This window comes from Marmota flaviventris, chromosome 6 (genome assembly GCF_047511675.1).
Source record: "Marmota flaviventris isolate mMarFla1 chromosome 6, mMarFla1.hap1, whole genome shotgun sequence".
Lineage (NCBI taxonomy): Eukaryota > Metazoa > Chordata > Mammalia > Rodentia > Sciuridae > Marmota > Marmota flaviventris.
The window spans coordinates 12,189,638-12,205,075 of record NC_092503.1 but is presented as its reverse complement, the minus strand read 5'-3'; the positions used below and the strand labels follow the sequence as shown (position 1 = coordinate 12,205,075).

The 15,438-nt window shown below is 44.7% G+C and overlaps 1 protein-coding gene across 2 annotated transcripts in view; it reads right to left on the bottom strand.

The window, feature by feature from the left end:
• Positions 1 to 608: 608 nt before the first annotated feature.
• Positions 609 to 15,438, bottom strand: part of Cnksr3 (CNKSR family member 3) — an 88,086-nt gene continuing 73,256 nt past the window's right edge. For both annotated transcript variants that reach the window (XM_071612886.1, XM_071612887.1), the window contains 6 exons: positions 12,284 to 12,352; positions 11,888 to 12,034; positions 6,391 to 6,515; positions 5,068 to 5,261; positions 4,498 to 4,587; positions 609 to 1,983 (listed from right to left, as the gene is read on the bottom strand). In XM_071612886.1, coding sequence (XP_071468987.1) covers positions 1,694 to 1,983; positions 4,498 to 4,587; positions 5,068 to 5,261; positions 6,391 to 6,515; positions 11,888 to 12,034; positions 12,284 to 12,352 — 915 coding nt within the window. In that variant the 3' untranslated portion in view covers positions 609 to 1,693. The remainder of the gene's footprint in view (positions 1,984 to 4,497; positions 4,588 to 5,067; positions 5,262 to 6,390; positions 6,516 to 11,887; positions 12,035 to 12,283; positions 12,353 to 15,438) is intronic.

Sequence of the window (15,438 nt, the reverse complement as noted above, 5' to 3'; positions counted from 1 at the left end):
GCTCTCCTCTGATATGGCTCCCTCCTGGCCACTAGCGCCTGTCAGCACACTCTGCCCTGCTACCCCGTGTGGCACACCCATCCAGTCACACGCCCCAGCCTCTTCTATCCCTCCTGTGAGTGGCACACACACCCTGTCTGCCTGCAGGTCCCACAGAGGCGAAGGTGAACAGCCTGAGTGAATTCAGTCACACTCACTGCCACTGGCTGCCAATTCCCTTACCCCCACCCCCAGAAGCCTTTCAAAGACCAGAGGCTCACCACCTCCAGTGAATCCCTCACGGGTTGAATTTCAGGCAATTCAGCAGAATGAACCACTCCGGGATGTGAGGAGGGTATCAGGAGTAGGAAATACCAGCTCCTCCAGGAGAGCACTTGGAAAAGTTCCTGTTGTAATTTTACTCTGCGTCTGTGTCTGTGGCTCCCGCGCTAATTCGTGAAATCCTCAAATGCTTGGGAGGGTTTACTACAGTTTTTTAATATTAGTGCCCACGCTGCTGGCAGCCACAGTGGTCACTTGTAAATCTTTGAAAACACCTTGACCACTCTTCTTCAATAGCTTCATGTATGACGCAAAACAGAAATATTTCAATTACAGGTGACTAAGAGTAAGAAAAATATACAACTATATTTAAAACACTTAAATTAACAAGATAGTACTTTTCCATTCTAACAAAATATCATACATTCAGTTTAAACAAGAGTTAATATCCAGACGCTTTTTCAAAATACCTGATGCTAGTTGAAAATTAGTGACCATGAGGCTTTCCAAGATATTTCTAATTAGCAAAATGTATACAGTTTTGAAGAACTGTAGGTATTTTTAAACCAACATAGAATTTTCATAATTCACTTGAAATCAAAAACTCAAGGTAGACATTGAATAGGTCAAAATGCAAACTGATGTGTCTCTCATAAACCAAAATCTTGCTTTACCTTCCTGAATGATACTTTGGCTTTCAGCAAACCTTATAGCTTCTTTTCCCCTAAAGACAATACATGACAACATTGACGACAACCTCTCACAAATAACCACACCCTTCTCGGTGTGTAATGAGCCCTATCCGAATGTGCTCGTGTGTTTCTGTATTAACTGACCTAGACGGGGACCACTATGACACAGGGGGTTGACGGAGGGTCACAGGTCTACATGTAAACTCTGCTCTGAAGAGCATCACAGGTGCCTGCCAATGTCAAAGTCAAAGTCGCTGTACTTAAAATATGGTATATAGCTTTAAAAAAAAAATCAAAACAAAAATGTGTTCTCCACTGGCTTTTTCAGATAAAGAAGATGGACCACAAACCGACTCGGTGTGGCAACAGCCACCAATGAGTCCCCCACCCCCCCAGGAAAACAAAAACCAGCGCCGCCAGTTCCTGACGAGGACCACAGCCTCTGGCCCCCACGTGGATTTACAGGGCATCTCCGGGTTCCAATGCCGAGGACAGGAGGAAAAGCAGGCTCTCCATGTCCCTCCTTCTGTCTCCACGAGCAGCACCTGCGGTCCCCTGGATCTCTTGCCATCCCATTACTTCAAAACTCCGAGAAAGGCAGCATACAACTCTCCAAAAGGAAAAAGTGAAATCACACAAGGTCACTACATAACACTGTGGGTGAAGTCCCAAGGGTCTGTCCGCGGAGGAAGGAGGCACTTGGTAGCAGGAGACAGGCAGGGGTCCCTCCAGGGCAGCCCTCAGGGAGTCAATAGCTTCAGGCGGGTGAGCCAGCTGACCAGCAGGGACGGCTCTGCCGACTTCCCCGAAGAGGCAGATTTCTTCTTGGTCCCTTCCTCCTGGAATGGGATGGTGGCACTGCTGTGGAGATCCGCGTTGATGTAGCACCTGCTCCCTCGGATGTAGTCTGCACCCCGCACCAGGTGCCTCTCGGCTGTGGGTCTGGAGAAGCGGTACTGGGAGTAGGTGCTCTCCTCGATGATGGGGGGAATCCGCTCGTTGCTAAAATACCTGCAGAGGGCATCTTCCCCTGTGTCAGGAGAGAGCACACAAGTCTGTTAAAATAGCAATCCCTGGCACAGTGCCGCACGGAGGGTCCTCAGCCTACCCCAGCGTTGGATGACACCCTGAAAGCGGGCACCCTACCCAGCTCTCCTTTCTGGATGGGCTTCAAGGCCCAAAGGCTGGGCAGGCCCACCTGGTGGGTGTTCACAAAGCAGAAGTGGACGGGTCCCTCCTGCTTCAGGCTGCTCTTGCACTGAACAGGGAGCACGAGGCCTGGCAGAGCCTAAGAGCATGCACTTCCTTACCCCTGGAAAAACTCTCAGAATTCACTTAAAATCACAAACCAATGACAGAAAGTGGTAAGACTCTCTCACTCTTTCCCCAGCCATCCTGGCTCAGCACCTGAGCATGAAGTACATGCTGACATTGCTCCTGCTCCTGGAGCACCCCCAATGAGCGCTTAGCAAGGTGGGGGTGCCCTTGGATGTCACCCTGAATGAAGGTCAGGCACCATTCACCTTTAGCGATGAGCAAAAATCTGCAATGATTGGGACATTCCTGAACAAAGGATGATCTTGTCTTAAATGCCAGCAGACATCCTGGGATGGGGGAGATGTTTAAGAAACTAAACAGGAATTTAAGAGACAGGACACACTGGCAACACATAGCAGTCTTTGGAAATTCCACTCCCCAAAATGTGCAAAGATCTATGTACACAGATGCTTATGGAAACACAATTCTTTAACTATGAAAAACCCAGAAAAAATCCTAATTGTCCAACAATAGCAAACTGAATACATAGGTGTCCAGCCATGAGATGGAACACTAATGCAGCTGCAGTAAAAAAAAAAAAAAAAATATATATACTCTAGATAGGATTCGTTTTACATAGTGTTCCTGAACGTCTGGGTTTTTTCCACTTTCCACATTTTTCCAAGTGTAGAATATGTAAATATAGGAATGATTTGGAAGATACACAAAACATTCACAGTAATTGCTCCTAGGTTTGTGGAAGTTGATTCCAGCTGAGTTTTATTTTCTCGTGCCTTCTAGATGTTTTCCAATGTTTTGCTTTTGTGACTTGTTTTGCTTTTGTAACTAAAGGGGAAAAGTCGCTTTTAAAAAGTGTCAGAAAGCCACACATTGTATGAGTCTATTTATATGGAATGTCCAGAATAGGCAAATAGACACAAAGTGGATTAGTGTCACTCAGGGGCTGGGGACAACTGGAATTGAGGGGGATGGCTAAAAGGCACAGGGGTTCTTTTGGATGATGGAAATGTTCTGAAATAAGATTGTGGTGATAATAATATATAAGAAATATATATATATATATATATATATATATATATATATATATATATATATATACACACACACATATATATTCAGTAATAACCAGTAACCTTGATTACAAGGTGAATATCCAAAAAACCACCATGTTGTACATTTGAAGAGTGAAGTTCACGCTCTGTGAGTCACAATAATACCGTTGGCTAAATGCAAACAGACATCTGCAACTCTAGATCGATCACACAAGAAATGCAGAAGAAAGAGTGGAGGGGACTCCCATTTCCCATTTTCATACTCCCCAACTCCTACGCTCCATCTCTCAAAAAAAACAAAACAAAACAAAAAAGGCTGCGTGGAGCTCAGAACCATGACAATGAAGATGTCAGCATCCCCAGATCTAAACAAAGCGCAGCCTGCCACCTGCTGACTACTCCTCAGTCTCACAAGTAAACTAAGAGTATCCTGAACCACAGACTGGCATCCTGACCCTTTGTCACTTTAGCACAAGCCTAGTGACAGCAGTACTCAGATGACACTTTCCCAAGGCCCTAGCTGATGTCAGGGGATGATCACTTTGGAAGCTTAAGCCTCCAGAATGTCCTTCCCCTTCCTTTTACCAACCTCAGGGTCACGCAGCTTTAACTTTTCGCCTGCTCTTTGCTGCCACACTGCACAAGCAAGGTCATGGTCATGCCCTGCCGATGCTGATAACCAAAGGGGATCCAGCAAAACTCCGAACATTTTAAAACACTTCCCTTAAGACTAGCAGTAACAACCAGGAACCTTGATTACAAGGTGAATTCAACACAAATTTCTTTCAAATAGTCACCATTCTCTAACCCAAGAAGGATTGGGGAGGAGAAAAAACTCCACATTGGCTCATCAGAAAAAATAAATAAATGGACTCCAGTAATAAGTCAATAATTCAGGATGAGATTATTTAATAAGCAATTTATTTCACTTGTTAAAAAAAAAAAAAAACTTTAAATAGACCTTTTTTAAAGGTCTACAGCCTTTTTAAAGTCCACAATGCTAATCAGGAGATGTGCACTCACTAACTAGGATTATGTAATCTTTCCCTGTATTCCATCCCAGAAATAAGTGGAGCCTTAGAAAGCTTCAGCAGACCTGGTTTAACAGATGACAGAATGGGAGTCAGAGAGGCTAACTACTTTCCAATTACCATCACACATTCAGGAATAGAGGAGAGGCCCAGGCCCCCCAGGTCTGCTTAGATAAAACCTACCTTTCTTCCCATGACCTCGAGGTCTGGCAAAAGGGTCCACAATCCCCATCCAGTTCCCATCCGCAGGCATGGACAAAGGCCGGGGCTTGCCTTCAAAGGGACAAGAAGGAAAGTGACCAGGTTGGAGAGGTTGGGGACTTCAGCATCTTTCCCTTCATTTCCAACTTGGATCCCCACAGGAGCACAGCCCCTTCAGCAGAAGCAATCACAGATTTTAAAATAAGGGAAGTATTTTAAAGCACTGTGTTTCCGTAGCAAGCAATTAGGACACAGGCATGCTAAACCTGAGCCTCTGAGTCCACAACGCCCAAGTTAAAACCAGGCAGTGAGAGCTAACCCTGAAATGTGAGCCCGGCCAGCTGGGCCTCGCGGCCAGCAGAGCAATGACTCACGAGGCCGCGCTCCAGAGCTGAATAAAGGCCTCATACTTAAAATTTCATTGAGGTTCATGTTTTCCTCGGATTACCCTTTGAGCCTGCCAAATTCACCCAACAGTTCCAAATAAGGAAGGGGTGGGAGGAGACGTAACAGGGGAAAACAGCAGAACAAGACAAACGCTCAGAAACTCACCGTAAGATGGTGTTCTCTCTCTCATTTTCGTGGGTGGTGCGCTGGTTTCCACCGAGTACCCCGGCAACTGGTCAGAGTCAGCAATGGTGAACCTTCGTCTCCGGCTCTCCTGGTCCAGGAAGGAATTCGGGGACTCCGAACCCTTGGGGCCAGGCAAAGGCTGTTTACACTTGCTGAATCCGCCGTAGGCATCCCTGGAAGATAATGTGCAACGATTAAGATGCTCACCTTGTCTCCTACCAAAAAATCACGGGAATCGTACCCCCTCAAGCACACGTGAGAAAACTCCTCTCTCCACTGGAGGAAAAGTGTCACTTTACTCAACCCCTGTGGCCCCCCAAACACACAGCTCCTAATCAAATAAGAACAAGTACTGTGACCCTGATAAATCACAATAAAGGCAGCTTTTTGGTCACGTATACCTAAATGGTACAAAGATGCTTTTGCAAAGAGAGCTCTGGTGCTCCTGTGTTCTACCCTGCAGCTGAAGTTCCTATCCGTGTCAAGAATCAGAAGTTGAAGCGTGAGCTACCGAACCACTTTTCGTGCACCGAGAGTAGTATCTTTGTCAAGATTCATCAAATAAGACTCTTGATGTATAATGAAGTTGTTAGATTTGAAGATTAAGCCACAGAGACAAAGGATGCTTTATAGTAACCAATGGAGACTATTTCTGAACTGAATAAAGAAACCGGAAAATGTTGGATCACGGACTCCTCCCTAATTCTATCTAAATGTCAGCTTTTAATAAAACTTAATTTTGGTTTATCTCAAGTTAAAAGATGGTAAATAATAATAATAATAATAATAATAAGCACTTAGCAAATTCCTTTAAGCAATCAGGAAAACACCACTGGACAAAATACAGAGCCTGCTGCCTCCTGTGTGTCCTAGTGATGTGTGTTCGCGTGTGCATGAGTGCACATGTCTCTTCAGGCAGATTAAAGGCCCCAGCTCCCTCTCTTCCTCATCCTGTACATACCCCTTTCTTCCCTCTGTGACAGCCCTCACAGAGGCCCTTACCAGGCCCCAGGAGTATATCGTTTTGTAAACTTTTCAGAAGTAAGGTATTTCTGTATTCTTTTCTTAAAGCCCCACCCCCTCACCAAACTGCACAGCTTCAAGCCCCATATGACCTAGACCTCCCCCTGCACCTCCCCTGCACCTCCCTCTGCACCCCCCACACCGTGAGACCAGTGAGGCTCCAGATTCAACCAGCCACACTGCAACCCAGCAACCTGCTCCTGGAGGTTTTCACGCCCCTCTTGCTCGTCTACACACACACACGGGGGCTAGCACACCATGAAAACAGGAACCGCGTACCGAGGAGAGTAGGGAACAGCAGGCGGAGGAGGAATGTAAAGGTCCAGGATGGCTGGCTTCTCCTTCTTCAGAGAGGCGTCCATGGTGCCTTCAGGGGACTGGGTCGTCGTGGGTGGGGGCGAGGTCTGCAGTGACAGCCACACAGAGCAAAAAAGGGCAGAGGTCAGCAAGGAGATTACCCTGGTCACACCTTTCCCTCCCCGAGCCAAGGCCAGCCCTGAGTAAGCAGAGGCCAAGGTCATCCACAGGTTCACAGCTATCTACAGTACTCGGCTCCCGGAAGACACTCAGAATTAACGCAGGATTAAATCAAAAGGCAGGTGCCAGGGTGTAAGTCGAGCTCTGAGAAAATCAGTTGAACACCCGAGCCTCAGTTTCCTCCTCTGTGAGACAGTGACACTGAGAACACTGTCACAGAGAGCTGCAGTCAGGGCTGAGTTCATTCATGAAACTCACTAGCAGCGCTAGTACTGACGAGGAGTGTGGGCTCAGAACTCTGGGTGTGATCCTGGCTTTCCTGGATTTCTGTGTATCGCTGAGCCAGGCACTCAACCTCTCTGTGCCTCATTCATAAGATGGCAATAAATGGGAATAAGAACAGTATTCAACGGGGGTACCTATGAAAAATCAAGAGATTATACATTGTTCAAAGAGCCTAGGACACTGCTTGTCACCAAGTAAGCACACAATTTCATGTGCATGAATTTAGCCATACACGTGCTGCAGATACTCATATACCTAAGTTAATTAAATTTTTTAAGTACATACGGCTTCATTTTGTTACCAAACTTCAATTATGTTACCAATCTCAAAGGATCTATTTTTTTTTTTTAACTTTGGGTGAGTCCCCCAGTCTTATCCTTCTGCACTCTTAACAATGACAACGACAGACTTTTCTGGTTGATAAAGAACCGCAAGGAGGTCTCACAGTCAAGATGGGCAAACATCTGGCGGAGACCAGAGAGAACTGTGCTGGACCTGCGCCAGGTACAAAAAGCTACCTTTATACCCCCTCTGCCTGGGTGGTGACAGAAGCTGTCACTGCGGGAAGACTGTGAACCAGATTCCAAGCCTGAAAGGACCAAAGAGCCGGTGTGGCCAGAGCTGGCAGTAGCCACCAGGAGAGTCACAGAGTGATGGCTATTTTCAACAGAGACACCAAGACACAGAGGCCAGGCCCAGTCTTCAGCCTCCTACAGCAACCCTCCCTTGCAGACTTTGCCACCAATGAATGCACAATCTGTCTCTTCTATTCAGTATAGAATCAACTTCACGGTCTGTCAATCTTGGACCATATCTGAAGACACGGGGCCAGGATCCAGACCCTTAAAACCTCAGAAGCAAAAGTAGATTATTTCCACAGGACAGATATTCCCTGAACTCTGCACACGGTGCTGATATACGGCTCTATCAACCCTCATCTACCAGGACTGTGGCCTCAAAGCAGAACGAAACACCTCTTCTGTGACAGAGTAACACTAATGAGTCAAAAAGAAGAGGAGGCTAGGGCTACAGCTCAGTGGTAGAGCACTTGCCTAGCACAGGTGAGGCACTAGGGAAGAAGAAGAAGGAGAAGGAGAAGGAAAAGAAGAAGAAGAAGAAGAAGAAGAAAAATTAGGAGCTGCCTCCTGAGAGTGCTGAGCGCCCAGGCCTGAAGAACAGGGAAGAATGAAACACAGAGGAAGGCCCGGGGCCGGGGCCGGGCGAGCTCACGGAGGATTCGTCCACCAGCATTCACGTTTTGAAGATATCCTGGACACTTCACAAGAACACTTGGTAGCTGAGCTGTTCAACAGCTCCGCCTTTTGATGGTGGCTCAGATGCAAAACTAGATACCTTTCTCCCTCGCCGTGGGCTCTTCCCAAACATGTCAGGAAGGCAAATCTGGAGAAAATGCACAAGTGAGACTTCTACGGGAGTTTCCAGGAGTCACCGGGGGGCTGGGGAGCCTGTACTTAAACAGGATTTTCCATTATGCTCTGGACACATCCATGTGGACTTTCCTCTGTCACCTCCAGCTCAGACTCGAGACTCCTGCCATCTCTGCCTTCCAGGTGGCTTCTTAACTTTCTGACTGTTGTCACCTCGTAGGTTTCCCATCACCCTGGACACCTGCTTTTCCCTTGTCTTGCTGGCATTCCCAGAGCCCTCTCTCTCCAAGAGCCGGCACTACACTAGGACAGCGAGGCTTACGAAGGTTAGACACCAAGCCAAAGGCCCAGAGCCGATGAGCGACAGAGCTGAGGTGAGGACTCGGGACCCAGCATGAGAGCCACCCTCGGGCCACCAGGCTGTGCTGCTCCTTGAGCCCCAGTGTGGCTGCTTCCCAAGAGGTCTCTGGCACTGTCCGTCTTTCATCTGAACTGCCCAGGACCCCTTTGCCCCACACCTGGACCTACACAAGGGACTCCTCCCTGGTCGGTGTTTCTCGTGTCTAGATATTGCAGTGTGCTGAACTGCTGTCCCCTCAAGTTCTGACGTTGAAGCCCTAACCCCCAGCACTCCAGAAAGTAACTGTATTTGCAGATCATGTTAAGTTGCTGGGCACAGCGGTGCATGCCTGTAATCCTAGCAGCTCAGGGGCTGAGACAGGAGGATCGCAAGTTCAAAGGCAGCCTCAGCAATAGCAAGGCACTAAGCAACTCAGTGAGACCCTGTCTCTAAATAAAATACAAAATAGGGCTGGGGATGGGGCTCAGTGTTTTAGTGCCCCTGAGTTCAATCCTGGGTACCCTCCCCCCAAAAAAACCAATTAAGTTAAAATGAGGTCACTAGGGTAGAATCAATGCAATATGGCTAGTGTCCTTATAAATGATTAGGACACAGACACACACAGAAGAAATCAACTCTGCCAACACCTTATCTAGGACTTCAACCTCCCAATCTATGGTGCTTTGTTATGGCAACTGTTGCACAACAGTAGAGATAGTAATGCAAAGCAGGGGCCAACCTGTCACCTGTGGGTGAAGTCCACCCCCTCAGCCTCATCCTCTGTATCTGCACCACACAGTCTCCGCTGACCAGGCGTTTTATCCACCACCTCTGGCTTCAGGGAGTCTGAGCTACTCACTTCTTGCCTACCCAGAACCCCTAAACAAACCAGGACCATCCACATCTGTTGTGGCTGTCACCTCACCTAAAAGCTCACAGCTGTCCCTTCTCCAGAGGATAATGGCCTCTCCTGCACAGGGCCACCAAGGCCCGTAGCTATCTGGTGACACCAGGATGCTTTGAACTACAAACTCTGCCCTTCCTTGATGGCAGCCCATCCACGTCGTGTGGACGAGTGTGTTTAAAGAGCAGCGCTCACCTCCGTGACACACACTCTCACCTGCCAGTGCAGGTCCCACCTACTCCCGGCTCCAAAGTGCCAGCTCATCAGGAAGAGGCGCCTCCCCGTCATAGTCCACATGGCCTCTTCCTCAGAGCCCGCATCTCCCCTGCAGCAGTGAGCTGGCAGGGCTGGCAGCTGGGAGGCACGCCATCAGCTCTCTGCCAGGAATAAAGCACTTCTAAGACATTAAGTGTCCCATTCGGAGAATCCAAGATTTAAATCTAAACAGGTTTAAATTTTTATACTGAGCCACTAAACAAAAGCAGCCGGGCATGATCAATATTCTCAGCTATGGGAAGTGATATCTTGGCTACGACCCCAAAGCACAAGCCTCTAAAGTAAAACTAGACAAAAGGGATCGCATCAGACTAAGAACAGTTCTGCCCAGCAGAGGAAATAATCAACAGAATGAAGAGACAACTCATTCAACATTGCAGAACCGTAGAAAACACCATGTTAAGTGAAATGAGCCAGGCACTGAAAAACAAAGACTCCACGATCGCACCTCTATGTGCCATCTGAAAACCCCAAACTCAGCAGCCAAGAGTGGACAAGTAGGTGGTGACCAGGGAGAAGGGAAGGAGGGATTGGGGAGATGTTGGTTAAAGGACAAGATTTTCAGTGAGCTGGGGCAGTGGGGGGAAGAAGTCCAAGAGTTCTTATTATACCACATGGTGATGATGTTTAATAACTATGTATTGCACACTTAAAACTGCTGAGTAGATTTTAAGTGTTCTTACCACAAATCAATAAGTATGTGCAGTAATGCATCCATTAATTAGCTTGATTTGGCCATTGCACAATGTATACATATTCCAATAAAGTAGTCTTTTTTTTTTAAAGAGAGAGAGGAGAGAGAATTTTTTTTTTTTGAGAGAGAGAGAGAAAGAGAGAGAATTTTAATACTTATTTTTTAGTTTTTGGCAGACACAGCATCGTTGTTTGTATGTGGTGCTGAGGACAGAATCCGGGCCGCACGCATGCCAGGCGAGCGCGCTACCGCTTGAGCCACATCCCCAGCCCAATAAAGTAGTCTTAATCATGAGTCTCTAACTCTACCCTCCACTTCATACTATTTATTTTTAAACCTCCCCAGCCTCCCATGGGCTAGACTTATAGATATATTTGCAGTGTTCTCTATCACGAAGTATCCAAACTGATGGCTTGAGACTATCACACCTTCCATGTGAAGATGTACCGAAAAAAAAAAAAAATCACAAGCAGCTACACATAAAATTATAATCTCAATTTTATAAAAAGCTATAAAATGTCATTTCTTTACATTCTTGGCTTAGGAAGTAAATGCTCAGGATCAATCACATTATTAGGACATCTCAGCAGTGAGCTCCTTGTACCAGGTATAGACACAAGGGCCTATATTGTTTGAAATTTAAATATTTAAATTTAAATTTTAAATTTAAATATTTAAATTTAAATAACAAAACTCACAGTCAGTTTGTTTTTTTATCATCACCAAAGACTGTCAGTTCTGACTGACACCTAAACAATGCTATCGAGCTGTTGCGGGGCTCCATGGACAGGTCACATCCACAGCACCCACCACGCCTTTGTAGGGAGCCACTAAAGACTCAACCCCATGGGGGACTCTCCAAGCTCAGTGTTCCATTGTGCAGAGTTGTATATGTTTATAACATGAGAAGATCGGGCTGGAGATGTGGCTCAAGCGGTAATGCGCGAGGCGCTGGGTTCGATCCTCAGCACCACATAAAAATAAAGATGTTGTGTCCACCGAAAACTGAAAAATAAATGTTAAAAAATTCTCTCTCTCTCTCTCTCAAAAAAAAAAAAAAAAGATGAGAAGATCTAAGATAAACTTTCTGCAATGATGGAAATGTCAATATCTGCACTATCTAATATGCAGATGAGCCACATGTGAGCATATTCAGTATCTGAAATGAGGCCAGGAAGATGGGAGGAACTGAACTTTTCCTTTAATTAATTTATTTAAATAGTTATAAAAGGCTAGTGGCTACTATACTGTTCAGAGTAGATCTAGAATTTATATTTTCATATAAGCAGGATTATCTAAGCATACACAAACCAACTCCTAAAACCAGTCGCCTTCAAAGGTAATCTTTTTTTTTTTACATTCAGCCTTGTTCATACACAGATACTGGGTGAAGGCTTTAGGACAACAGCTACCTGCACGAGAGGTGGCTTCCAGCGCAGGTTCTTCAAGGGGGCAGGCGTGAAGTTAAAACAACCCGTGGGCCTCTTCTTGAGCAGTAACACCACTCCAGTGGGATTCTCTCTCAATTTCTTCACCAGATTTTTTAGCTGCCATCCCACCTTCAAACAAAGGCAATGAGGAGAGAAGACTGTCTCATGAATAATGAAAAATCAAGCCTATGAATTGATCGCAAGGAAATCAAAATGAGAGCAAATAGGTACACTATCAATATGTTCATCTTAGCACTGCTTAAAACAGTGGAAAGCTGGATAGAATCAGAAAAGCTTTAAAAAATTAAACAAAAAAGACTTTTGATTTTTTTAAAAGTTCTAAAAGGGAAAATCAGGTCTCTCAATAAATAAACTCACCACAGTTTGCCGGTTAACCTGAATGACTTCATCACCAGCGTGAATCTTCTGAGATCTGTCTGCAGGAGACTATACAGAAACAAAGGAACCTGTCTTAATTTTTTACACCTTCTATTTCTATTTCTGTTTCTATTTCTTCTCTCTCACTTTCTTTCATTCTTATATAGACAACAAGCAACAGAAATAAAATTTTCTCAGGAAAAAGAATGCTTTTTAGTCTCAAGATGCCGCAGTCCATGGAACCTGACATATAAACACCATATCATCCATTTTATTAGTGTTGGTTGTCACTGATAATCTCTCCATCAGAACAGCTGGTTCATCCAACCTACAGGGAGAGTCTGGACACACTGTCAAAATGATTAGCTGCTAAAAGCCATTTCATCTAAAACACACCTTGTACGTATTCCTATTAGTCTTGTAAAAGAAAACCACTGCTTAACCTGTAGGGATCATCTTTGTAACTCTGGCATCCCTTTTCCTTCCTGAATATAAATCTTGTTTTCCCTCAATCCTGTTTTATATATTACCATGATTCTATTAAAATAGAAAGTTGGGAGCAAACAGAAGATTTATTTCCTTAAAAGACAATGAATTTTATTTTTTTCATTTTCAGGTTAAATTCAAAATGAGTGAATCTTCAGTGTCAAGAAAAAGTTCAGACTTTGCTTCTCCCAAATAATGCACTGCTATTAATTTGCAACAACAGAGATACATATGAAAAGAATATAATCCATTTGTCCAATATTTTGCCCATGGCACTCTGGTTCATGTAAGTAACCGAGAAGTCTTTAAGATACCAAGAGAAGAAAAAAGGTTAAGCCTCTGATTTTTCAGATTCTAAGTCAACATTATCTAGGGTTGAATGTTTAATTCTGTATCTTATGTAACTAGCTGAATCTTCAAACAATTTACAGCTACGCTTAAACTAAATAGCACCTTTGAACACGGGGAGGGGGCAGCAATGAAACCCTTACACGCTTGCTGAATTCTTCTCACTCAACTGCCGTGATAGGCTCAACAGGAAATTAGCGAGCAGAATTCAGCTACACAAACACTTCTGCTTCTGATTTAGCTGGGCTCAACACAAGACACAAGTAACAGTGCCAGTTATATCTGAAAACATTTAACCTGCCTCCACTACAACCAGAAGAGCCTCACCTGTGACCTGCAATGTGGGTACCACAGGGCCAAGCCTAACTTGAATCTCTTTCTCTTGAGCGCTTTCTTTAAAACATGAATTTATCTACATTCCTTTTCACACCCACGTGTCAGATGTTTAGCCCATTGTTGCATCCTGAGCAAAGGTTTCATATAAGGTAAGCTTCATTTTATAAAAGAAAGCCCAAAGCCAGAATGTCCCAATCTCAAAGCACGTGCACAAATGTCCTGAACTGACTTCCCTTCCTAAGGATCCTCCTGCAGCCATTTCTCAAATCTTACCAAGCAATTAAGAGCTGTGTTTGGCAGAACGCTGGTAAAGAGAGAGCCCGATACCAAAATTTTCCCTAGGGCAGGAGCTCTTGCCTATCTTCACCAGGACTCCAACTACTGAAAAGTGAGGCTTGCTCCGGTTTCCTGCAGATGGGTGATGACCTGAAGAATAATGCCCTCATTCTCCAGAGAATCTCGGGGGTGGAGGAAAGGAGTAAGGATAGAGTGGTCAAGACTCTCATCAAGATCTTGAATAATATCATAATATCAAAAAAGAAGTCCGATAGACGTTCACCCCAGTGAAATGATCCTGACTTCTCGGGTAACTTTCCAAAACACTGGACTGGCAGTCTGAGAATGGCCTAGTGGATTGTATCCAGCCTGGAGGTCAAGATGGAGAAACACGGAGACAACACAGTTGGAAAGCAATGGTCCATCCAATTCTGCCCACCACCACTCACCCTTCTAGGCTTCCAGGAAAACTTTGTGACTTGAAATCACTGTGACCTTAAGTGACAGCCAGAAAACTAACCTGGAGCTGACATTTTCTCCTGCCATTCAAGGATAAAATACACACCAGTAAGTGTAAAGTATCCACTTGAAAAGCAGGCTCTTACCTACTTCCCACCCTCACCTGTAAGACTTAACCCAGTGTCCAGCACCATCCTAGGTATTCAAAAAACACAAGCTGAATAACTGAAGAATGAGTAACATTTTTAAATGGATCACCCAATGGGATAAGACAAGTTTTCTTTCTTAGATATTTCACAAGATAGTAACCACTTCTCTCATGGCAACACCAGAATAGATGACATCCAGGTCAACCCTAGATCTGTTACCCAGTAGTATGATTATGGTTGGAATTCGGGGGTATATATCATTAATGACATTGGACATTTATTTGATTCAAAAACTGTTTAAACTTTTATTAACTCTCTTCTTTAAGCAAAAGGGACAGGGCAGAAGGAAGGAATCTATGCCTGCTGGTAATGATGGGGAAATAGTCCACGTGAAGTTGCTCAAGAAGGCCAGGTAGAGTCTGGAACCCCCCAGGTCTGGTTAAGTCAAACAATATAATAACCAAATCACATGACTGCAAACCTTCAGCTCTTGGAAAACACCAATGCTCACCTTCTAAATCCATCGGACTCCAAAACAATGTACTGACTGATACGTGGATATCACTTCCTGTCATGGTTGAACTGCAATATACCAATTCTCCAACAAGGATGAGGGGGAATTATGGAAAGCCTTGAGTACTTTTTCTTTAGCATCCTCCCCCGCCTAAAAACAGAGCTTCCTGTGCTGATATTACCTATCAGGTAAGATGATATAAAAATCCCTTCTGATTCTCAGTGTTTCCTCAACAGGGGATAATTAAAGACACAACTGTCTTCCATTTAATTGTGGATCAGAACTGTGCAACCCACTTGGGATTCATTAACTACCTTAAGCAATGTAATTTTCTTACTACAAAAATCAAGTGTTTATCACAAACACTCAGCAAAGATCATGCTATTTTCTTTTATCAAAAGACAAAGCAGCCAAAGCACAAAATTGGACAGGCATTTCCAAAGAGATTAGAAAAATAGCTGCTTTTTGAAATTATCTCCTCTTGTCTTGGTTGATTAAACAGATTAATTCCTGTTTCTTTGACACATACCAGGGAAGCTACTCACATGTGTTTAGCTTTATGTCAGTGTCATTCAAAAGCCAGCCAC